Source organism: Myotis brandtii, unplaced genomic scaffold, assembly GCF_000412655.1.
Source record: "Myotis brandtii unplaced genomic scaffold, ASM41265v1 scaffold2658, whole genome shotgun sequence".
NCBI classification, from domain to species: domain Eukaryota; kingdom Metazoa; phylum Chordata; class Mammalia; order Chiroptera; family Vespertilionidae; genus Myotis; species Myotis brandtii.
Genome location: NW_005360118.1, coordinates 214,206 through 224,431, shown reverse-complemented (window position 1 = coordinate 224,431; position 10,226 = coordinate 214,206). Strand labels below are relative to the sequence as shown.

At 58.0% G+C, this 10,226-nt stretch overlaps 1 protein-coding gene and 1 long non-coding RNA gene across 2 annotated transcripts in view; one reads left to right on the top strand and one right to left on the bottom strand.

Annotated features, from left to right (window-relative positions):
• The first annotated feature begins 393 nt into the window (after positions 1–393).
• On the top strand, positions 394–2,107 carry LOC106726432. Its single transcript, XR_001362505.1, has 2 exons — positions 394–1,025; positions 1,116–2,107. It is a non-coding gene; the product is annotated as an uncharacterized LOC106726432 (long non-coding RNA).
• A 4,717-nt stretch (positions 2,108–6,824) lies between these two features.
• The window catches only part of LMF2 (lipase maturation factor 2), a gene marked incomplete at its 5' end in the record, with an annotated part of 3,693 nt that continues 291 nt past the window's right edge, over positions 6,825–10,226 (bottom strand). The window contains 11 exons of the mRNA XM_005868251.2: positions 6,825–7,494; positions 7,590–7,686; positions 7,760–7,871; positions 7,957–8,125; positions 8,232–8,414; positions 8,498–8,594; positions 8,679–8,784; positions 8,858–8,992; positions 9,142–9,283; positions 9,680–9,858; positions 9,934–10,151. Coding sequence (XP_005868313.1) covers positions 7,192–7,494; positions 7,590–7,686; positions 7,760–7,871; positions 7,957–8,125; positions 8,232–8,414; positions 8,498–8,594; positions 8,679–8,784; positions 8,858–8,992; positions 9,142–9,283; positions 9,680–9,858; positions 9,934–10,151 — 1,741 coding nt within the window. The remainder of the gene's footprint in view (positions 7,495–7,589; positions 7,687–7,759; positions 7,872–7,956; positions 8,126–8,231; positions 8,415–8,497; positions 8,595–8,678; positions 8,785–8,857; positions 8,993–9,141; positions 9,284–9,679; positions 9,859–9,933; positions 10,152–10,226) is intronic.

Below are 10,226 nucleotides of genomic sequence, written 5' to 3'. Positions count from 1 at the left end.
TCAGACATCCCTCTCACAATCCGGGACTGCTGGCTCCCAACTGCTTGCCTGCCTGCCTGCCTGCCTGCCTGATAGCCCCTAACTGCTTCTGCCTGACAGCCTGATCACCCCCTAACCACTCCTCTGCCAACCTGATCGACACCTAACTGCTCCCCTATTGGCCTGATTGTCCCCAACTGCCCTCCCCTGCCGGCCATCTTGTGGCAGCCATCTTGTGATGACATGGGGTGGTCATCTTGTGACCACATGGGGGTGGTCATCTTGTGCACGAGGGTGCGATGGTCAATTTGCATATTACCTCTTATTATATAGGGTATATATGGGGGGGGGGAGAGAGAGAGAGAGAGAGGGAGAGAGAGACATTGATGTGAGAGAGCACCCTCTCATAGCACCCGGACTGGGGATCAAACCCAAAACCCAGTATGCGCTCTGACTGGGAATGGAACCCGCAACCTTGTGGTGTATGGGACTATGTACAAGGAACCCTGGTTTCTTTGAGTGGGAAACGGTATTTCAAATCCACACGTAGGGGCTGAAAACTCCATCACCTCTTGAACGTCCACCTCCACTCTGACCTCTCGTTGTGGCCATCAGAGATGCTGCCTGCAGCCCTCCTGCCCGGCTCAGGCTGTGCTCGGCCCAGCCCCCTGTCCTGCCCAAACCCACTGTCCCTCCCCGTGTGCCCAGAGCTGCTGGGCGCTGACCTCAGGAGAGAACAGGGTCAAGCTCTTCTCCCCTCAGGAAACTCCGAGCTGACCTGCTCCCTCCATCGCTGGGCAGCATCGGGGAGGAGGGGTGGCTGCCCTTCTCCACCGCCCTCCCAGCCGGTGAGATCGGGCAGGGCAGGCGCAGGTACAGGACGTCGAGTGGGTCCCTCCTGGAGTTGCTCCATGGGTGTGTGGGGGCTGGCGAGGCAGGAAGCGGGGAGCTGAGTCTCGATGAGACCTGGGCGATGGGGCCATGGAGGGCATGCCTCAGGGTGGACGGGCCTCTGCCTCCCGGAGGTCAGGTCAGCGAGCAGGCCGGTCTCGTAGGAGGAGAAGAATGAGCCCCAGAGTTGGGGGAGGGGCAGGACGGGCCTCTGCCTCCCGGAGGTCAGGTCAGCGAGCCCGCAGGTCTCGCAGGAGGCTGGGGTGGGGAGGAGAAGAATGAGCCCAGAGTTGGGGGAGGGGCGGTGCTCGGTGGGCTGCCCCTCTGGGTCCAAAGTGGCCATCCTGATGCCACCCCTGTGGAGCCTCCCAGTGCAGGGTGGGAGCAGCCGCCTTTGCCCCTGTCCCCGGGCCCCAGAGCCTCCTTGTACCCCTGTCAGACCCTAAACTGGCCCAGGTTGGGGGAGAGCAGTGGAGGCCAGGGCCCCATATTTCTGCCCACCCAGGGGACTGTCGGGCCTCTGTGGGGGTCCTGGGGCATTGGGACAGTTACGGAGCCCACCGAGGGCGGGCTTGGCTCTCCCTCCAGCCTGTGCTGCATCCAACCGCCTGACTCCTCTGCCCCCGCCCTCCACCCCTCCTCCAGCTCTTCCCGTGCAATTAGGGCAGCAGCCCCCGTTTCCATGGCCTGGGGGGCAGGTCGGCCAACACCCTTCAATCGGTAACATTCCTCTTTAAAGGAGCCAGTTTACTCTGAGAAAGTGGGTTGCAGGTAACAGAGAGTGTAGATTTGTTTCCAGGCCTGTTGGGGCCGGAAGTTGGGAACCCCCACTGGTGTCGGAAACCGCCGCCCGTGCCCTGCGGGACAGAGCAGCGAATCAGCGCCTTTGCTACTCTGGACGGAGGAGCTGTTGACGGTGCGAAGATGAATAAACAGATGGAGTTGCAGGGCCCGTCCAGGAGCTCTCAGCCCCTGCTAGCTGGGCAAGAAGATGGGCAACTACTCAGCCAATGAAAGACTGCCCCAGCTCAGCCAATGGAAAGCCAGGACACTTTCAACTCCAAGCTTCATCCAATAGATTCTCTGTTTACAACAGCCCGGACATCCCCCCTCCCCCCATAGAAGAATGTTCTCCTTTGGTCTACGCTAGACTCTGGGGACTTGCTGTGGTTTGGGGACTATGAGCGGCCCTAGAGGAAGGGTGGTTGCTTCTAAAGGCGCAAACGGCCCACGAAAATACAACAACAAGTTCAAGGCCCTAATGTCAGCCCATGCCCAAGGCTGATTTGTGCTCTAGCAGCGGTTCCGGTTCCGAAGAGCGTGAGAACCTTTCCGGGCCTGGAGAGTCGATGCTGGTGCAATACACTGAGACATTATTCGCCTTTTTCACTGAGGAGACATTCACAATGACATACGTGCAATAGCGGTAAAACGGCTGCCGACCTGCACAGATCCAGACGGTGCCCCAAAGTGCTGGTCCTGTGTCCTTCAGGCCACACACCACCAGTTCAGAAAAGGTCATTTGCTCAAGAATGTCTTTGACCGGCCAGAGGTCACGGGAATCGGCACAGGCCGGGGTTGCGGGCTCGAGGCAGCCGATCAAAGATTCTCTCTCATCATTGATGTTTCTCTCTCTCTCCCTCTCCCTTCCTCTCAGAAATCAATAAAAATATATTTAAAAAAAAATGTTTTTGTCCAAGGAGTAAGTTATTATTTTTCTTAATTCTCTATCCTTGAATATGGGTCTTTTTTTTTTTTTTATCTTTCGTGTGACAAAAAATGAGAAGAATGCTTCTGCTGAGTATGAAACATGACAGTTGCCTCAAGGAAAAGTCCTTGGGTGGTTGAGTTTCCAGCTCAACCTGGGCATGTGCCCTGACAGTTTTACTCGGACCGATAGATAAACCACAGTCATTCAGTCTTGGCTACTTAGCAGGCTGTCTTTCCTTTCTTTTTTAAAATGTTATTATTTATTTACTTACTAGTGGCCTGGTGCATGAAATCTGTGCACATTAAAAGGGAATTAATTAGAGGAAATATTTTAATATTGCTATTTGCCCTTTCTCTATAATAGAAGTGTCAGAGATGAAAGAAAATTAGTAAAATGTATATGAAAATCTTCCTCCTGTCAGAGTCTGGGGCACGCCGCAGGACCCAGAGTCAAGTCCCCACCCACCCGCATGCACCTTGAAATCACGTGAGACCCAGACCCGGCGAGCCCCACCTCCGTCAAGCCCCACCAGGTGGGGGCGTGTCCTGAGGTCCCCCGTCAAGCCCCATCGGGTGGGGGGGGGCGCAGCCTCAGGTCCCCCTCCCCGCCTCCGCTGTGGGCACAGCCATCTTGTGATGGTGTGAAGGAGTGAGGATCAATTTGCATATTACCACTTTATTATATAGGGTTTTATTTATTTTCATATATTTTTATTGACTTCAGAGAAGAAGGGAGAGGGAGAGAGAAATAGAAACATCAATGATGAGAGAGAATCATTGATTGGCTGCCTCCTGCATGCCCCCTACTAGGGATCGAGCCCGAGACCCGGGTATGTGCCCTTGACTGGAATTGAACCTGTGACCCTTGAGTCCACAGGCCGACGCTCTATCCACTGAGCCAAACCAGCTAGGGCTACTTATTTTATTTATTTTAGAGAGTGAAAGGGAGAGAGAGAGAAAGAGAGAAAGAAACCTTGACTTGTTGTCGCTCTTATTGATGCACTCATTGGTTGATTCTTGCATGTGCCCTGACCAGGGATCGAAACAGCAACCTTGGCCTATTGGAACGATACTCCAACCAACCGAGGTCCCTGGCCAGGGCCAGCAGGCATCTACTTACACTTTAAGAAGAGGACACTGTCACTTCAGGAAGACAAAGACAGCATTGGTTGCCAACAGTAACACTTAGCTTCTGAGCAAATACTAGGATTTTGAGGAAATTGTGTGAGTGAAAGCCCTGGCATTTGGCTTTTATAGCAAGTGCCTGACTTAAGCTTGGATTGCAGAGGCCCCTTTCAAAGAGGGCTGGCTTAGAGGCGGCGTCTGGAATAGACACAGTACAGCCACAGGACTAGGCAAAGGGCCAACTCCCTCCAACCAGGCTCCTTTGTTGTAAGAGATATTGGTTGATTGATAACTGACCATTTTAGTTAGTTGTCTTTTATATCTCTTCCTTCACTCTAATTACTCCTCTTATGCTTTAACTTTACCAAACAGTGAGCCCAGAAAACCCTAGGACCCACCTCGACACAATAAAAGCAGCCCCCCCACCCCCGCCCGGAGTGTTCTCTCTCACCTTGCTGTGTGCCCCCTGGCATGTCCTGTGAGAAATAAACTCTTTTTTCAAAGTTTCCCAATGGTTATTCATGAAGGGAACCTTGTGATCGTAATAACCACAAGGATCTGTCCAGTGGTAACTCAGGTTTGGGAAGGGGAGATGTTTGTGGGAAACGCACCTGGGCCAGGTGAGTGGGCCCAGCTGACTGTCCCCCAGGCATTTCTGGCTGATAGGGTTACAATCAATAGACTGAGACCAGCAGGCGTGTCCATCACTGTCCACTGCTGTGAACTTGACAGCTGACTCATAGTTAAAGGTTTTTTGATAAGATGGACGGTGATATTAGTGAACGTGATTGTTTTTGAGATTGTACAATAGGACAGACGTGTCAACATTCAGAAGATCTGCATAATTCCATGAACTATTATTTTCCAAATGACCCACATGTGATGCTCCAAAATCATGCAAAATGCACCAGTGGATTTTCATGTGACAGAGAACAGAAACTTCTCTGGTATGGCTTCACACCCCAAATTGCAATGAGCCCCTAAGAAACGACTCCTTAGAGTCATGATGTGGAGTTAGAATATGTGCAATGACTGGAGAATATTCTAAAATACTCTTCCCTTTCCAACTACATATCGGTGTGAGGCCCAATGTTCGTCATGTATTTCGACCAAGGAGATATTGGAACAGGTTGACCAGAAGCAGATATGAGAAGTCAGGCATTAAAGATGATTTTGCAAAAATGTAAAACTATGCCACTCTTCTCACTTACTATTGTGGGGAATAGTTAATTTGCATTAAACATTTTGTTATTATTGGAACATGTTATGAATTTATGTTTAAATAAAGTCAATAAGTAAATATGTAAAGAATTTGTTTAATTTCCAGGGCGGTAAATATTGATATAACCCTCATAAACAGAAGCTCTTTGGAGTCCTCCATAATTTTTAAGAATAAAGGTGTCCTGGACCAGATGACTGGGTCCATGGATGCCAATCAACTTTTTAAAAATATATATATTTTTATTGATTTTAGAGAGAGGGAGGGGGTAGATAGAAATATTGATCAGCTGCCTCCTGCACGCCCCACACTGGGGATCAAGCCTGCAACCTGGGCATGTGCCCTGACAGGGAATCGAACTGTGACCTCCTGATTCATAGATCGATGCTCAGCCACTGAGCCTGCGAAGATGCCTGTGTTGAGCCCACAGTACAGCTTCCAGGGCCGACGGGTGAAGTGCGTCTCACTCCTGCTCCCAGCGGCCCCGGTGAAACTGTTGCAGCTGCCGGTGTCTGGGTGCCTCGTGTGATGCTCCTGTGGAATGTGGTTCCCAGGGAAGCAGAGCTTCCCCCAGACACCGGCAGCACTTGGACACGGCAGCCACCTGGCTGAGCCGGCGAGGCCGCGCTCACCTCCGCTGGGAAAAGGCTGCTGACCGGGAGGCTGAGGGATGTGCGGAACAGGTGCGGGGAACCGCTGGACCCGAGAACAGCCAAGTCCAGTGGCCAGAGTCAGTGGAAGCCGGCAGCGCCCTGTATAGACAGGCCCACGGCTCAGCTGCCTGCAAACATCATTAACTGCCTCTTGCACGCCCCCTACTAGAGATCAAGCTTGCAACCTGGGCATGTGACCTGACCAGGAATCGAACCCAGGACCCTTCAGTCCGAAGGCCGACACTCTGTCCATCGAGCCAAACTGGCTAGGGCCAGAGTATTTTAAAATATATATATTTTTATTGATGTCAGAGAGGAAGGGAGAGGGGGAGAGAGAGATAGAAACATCGATGAGAATCATGGATTGGCTGCCTCCTGCATGCCCCCACTGGGGTCCAGCCCAACAAAACCCAGGCATGTGCCCTGACCAGGCATCAAACTGGCAACCTTTCAGTGCCCACAACGATGCCCAACCAACCGAGCCACACTGGCCAGGGCCAGAGCACTTTTGAACCCACCCGAAAACTCAGGTCCCAGGTCCACCTGAGTCATGAGTGGCTGTGGGTTTGTCAGTGACATGGAGAGGAGCTGGGCACAGCTGGGCAAGCTGTCCGGGGCTCTGTGGTGAGCCTGCAGGGTGGGGGTTGAGGGGCAGAGGGAAGGCTGAGCTGCAAGTGCCCACAGACGGCAGTGACCTGATTGACAACCCACCCCCAAATGGAAACCTGGACGGTGCCCTCCTCCACCCTGACCCAGGGCCCAGCTCCTCTTTCCCCCGCGACCACACCCTCTCCTGCTCTGGCCTCTCAGGTCTTCCCTTGCTCAGTGGTGCTCAGACCTTCCTACCGGCCACCTGCGGCCCCCGGCCCCCGCCCCACCTCGCCTTCTTTCTGGCCCAAGCAGCGCCCAGTGCTCTGAATCTTCGTTTCTTTCCCGAGGGCAGTGACCTGAGGAGCTGCAGCAGGACACGGGGCTGGGTTTGGGTGGGTTCCAGGCCCCACATTCCCTGACTGGCCTCGCAGCTCTGATGTGCAGACCTGACAGGTGGGCCAGGCTGTGCTGACTGAGGCTTGGGGCCCTGAGCGGTGCCAGACCAGGTCCTCGTGTCCATTTTACAGAGGGGAACACTGAGGAGGGCAGAGCAAAGACACCCAAGGAGCCAGGTCAGCAACAGCTGGACAGCAGCTGGGCTGTGCCCACAACAGGGGCCTGTCCGCAGGCCTCCCTGTGGGAAGGAGACAGCACGGTCAAGCATGAAGAACCTTTATTGGTTCACGAACCAAATGGTGGGCTGGGCTGGCATCAGACTCGGGCCTCTGCAGACTCGGACCCCAGTCCTGCACCACGTCCTGGGAAGGGCTCTGAGCTGGTCCCACACCCACCTCCGGGGCCACTGTCCAGGCCAGAGGGGGCCCTGGAAGGGACGTGGTCGGCGCAGTGGGGGACAAGTGGACCCTTGAAGCAGCAGGGCAGCCAGAGCCTGCCCCCTGGGCAGCACCCCAGCCTGCGTCTGCCAGGACCACTGGCTAAGGCACGGTGGCTGGGCCATGTCCAGCTTCAGAGGCCAGAGGTGTGGGGATGCCGACCCTCCGACGTGTGGCAGACGGAACACGGCTACTTTTTCCGCCGGGCAGTCTGGGAGCCACTGTTGCTGCTGTTGGGGGCGGGTGCAGCCTGGTCCGTGGCCACTCCCGGGTCCTTCTTGGGTGCCGGCCTGTGCTTCTCCTCCCTGGGGGGAGGGGAGGCTCGGGAGGGACGGGGCCCCAGCAGAGCCTGCAGGACCCTGATGGCCCCCACTGCGAGGATGAGTCCCCAGAGCAGGGTGGGGGCCTCCAGGGGCGACAGCTGCCTCCGTACCCACTGGAGGGCCTGGGCAAGGGCGTTGCTGGAGCTGCGGGCCCGGCGGGGGCTCTTGTCCTGTGGGGGCAGGATTGAGGGGGGTCAGGAGGGGTCGTCCCTGGGGGTGGAGGTCATCCTTGTCAGCACCCCCAGCCTGGCCAGCACTTTCCTACCTGGAGACCAAACTGCCTGAGTAGCGTGTCCAGTGTCGGGTCCCCCAGGGACACGGGGGGGAAGAATTCCTCCACCCACTGGCGTCGCCACCACTGGCTGCAACAGGACGGGGAGCTCAGGCGATGGGGAGCCCCCAGGCCCCACCCCCCACCGGGTGCCCCAGCCTTACCCCTGCTCCCCGGGCTGTGAGAACCAGTACTTATAGCGCTGAGCTCGCACGTAGGTGGGTGGCTGCTTGTGGAAGGGGTACCTAGCCACGTCGCTCTGGATGAGGCGGATCACTGCGGGGGAGTGGGCTCAGCTGGCTGCTCCCTCAGCCCTGCCCATAAGCCCCCCAGCAAGCCCGACCCTCTGCTCCAGCCTCACCTGGCTCGTTGCCCTGCAGCAGGCAGAGCACCAGGCTCGTGAACCACGGGCTGTGTGTGTGCGGGCCCAGGGCCGCGAACCACATCTGCCAATCGAGGCGCGGCTGGTGGGGCGCCACGAGAGGGGGTGGCCGGCTCACGTTCCCAGGCTTGTACATGAACTCGATCTCCTGTGCGCCACACCCAGCCGGGTTGGGAGAGCAGCTAGACCTGGTTTCCCCCCATCCTCCCCGACAACCCCACCCCCCTTGGGCTCCCCGCCCGTGGAGTGCTCACCGTCCAGTGTTGCTTGTCATAGCTGCCCTCCAGCACCACCTCGGGCCGCCCACCCAGGCCGGTCATCCGTCGGAAGAGGCCGTAGGAGTTGGCCAGCTGCAGGTGCTCCACGGCGCCAAATAGGCGGTGGGCCCCAGTCCAGAGGCGCCCGTGGGTGGAGGGCTCCATGTAGGAGTATGGCACCTGGAGGCGGTGGGCGGAGGCTCAGTGCTGTTCCTCCCGCCCCTCCCAGCCCCTCTCCCGATCCCCTGTGAAGTGCTACCCACCAGGCTGACCAGGAACATGGCCACGGTGGCAGTGCCAAAGATGGACAGCTGGACTGCAGTCCAGAGCTTCTGTAGCAACCCTTGCACCTGGGTCCACCTGAGGGTCAGGGGCCAAGTGCGTCAGCCCTGCTCTGCACAGCTCTACAGCCCGCGCCGCCCCCCGCCACCCCCCTGCATTTACCTCCAGAGGGAGGTCAGCAGTTCCCAGGCGAGGGAGGCGCCCCCCAGCCACATGGTGGGTAGGGTCACCATCTTCAGCCACTGGGAAAACTGGTGGAAGGTGAAGGCTGTGGAAGGAAGGGGTGTGAGGACAGGCAGCCCAGTCCAGCCCCTGCCCCCTGGCACCCAGCTGGCACTCACTGGTTCTAGAGTGGATGGTGCGCTGCTCCCAGTCGACCTCCAGGCCAAAGTAGTGCACGGTGCCGTAGGCCAGCAGCCCGTAGGCGGCCAGTTCCAGCAACAGGGCCGGCAGGGCCAGCAGGGCCTTGGGCCAGGCTGCAGGGCAAGACAGTCCTGGCCAGCTGGGAACAGGGCGGAGGGTGGGCAGCCAGGAGGCTGGGGAGCTAGAGCGGAGGCCAGAGGGGACTGCTGGGGGAAGGAGACGTGGGTGAGGACGGCTGGCTGCCGGGACAGGTGACACTCACAGGCAGGTGTCTTCTTGCGACGGCTGTTGCCAGCCTCGGCCGCTAGGTGCCTGTCATCCAGCAGGGAGGTGGTGAGCACGAGGGTGAGCAGGTTGAAGAAGTTGTAGTTCCCAGTGATGATAATCAGGACTTGCAGCAAGACCTGCAGGAGGGTCTGTGCTCAGAACTCCAACCAGCGCCCCCGTCTGGGCCCTTCAGAGCCTGCCCCCCACGCCTAGGTCTCTCCTGCAGGCCTCCTTCCCCCTCTGCAGCATCCCTGGCCTCGTGCTGTCCCCTCTGCTCATACCGACCACGGCTCCCCAACACCGCTTGGAGAAAACGCAAGCTCAGCACACCTCACGCCCCTGCCGATCTGAGCCCGACGTCCTCCAGCGAGGCCCTGCTCCGCCCCACAGGCACACCTTCCTGCCTAGAGCTAACCCGGCCTCTGCCCACGAGCCTCCTGACTGCGGGCGGCAGCGACCCAGTCCCCAACGGGACCCCGGGTGGTCAGAAGGCCAACTCCCGCCTGTTTCCTGACGGGCATCTGCCCGCTCACCTGGGAGTAGAAGGCAGCCAGGCGTAGGCGGCGAGCAGGGGCGAAGAACAGAGGGGGCACCGCGATCTCGATGAGGAAGGTGGCCACCACGCTGAGCCTGTGCAGCCAGACGGGCAGGTGGTGGGCGAACCAGGCAGCAGGCGTGGGCAGGCACTGCGTCTCGTAGTGGTAGGTGAGGGCTGCGGGGGACGGTGGGTGGTCAGGGCTGGGCAGCGCCCCCCGAGGCTGCCCCGTGTGCAGGCGGGGACCCTCACCAGTGAGCCCCCACCACGTGGGGCAACGGCTGGTCAGCTTGACCACACCCGAGGCGAACATGAGGCGAAACAGCAGCCAGCGCACGAGCCAGAAGGGGAGGCCTTCGTGGGGCAAGGTTCCTGCCAGCCCACCCTGGGGGGGCTGCTTCTGGTGGGGGGGCTGCCTCAGGGGGGCCACCAGCACCGCCAGGAAGCCAGTCTCCAGCAGCAGGGAATCCCTACAGGGAGAAGGAAGAGCAGAGGGCCCCTCCCCATCAAGGCTGCTCCCCTGAGAGGGCCCTGCCAGGAGAGGC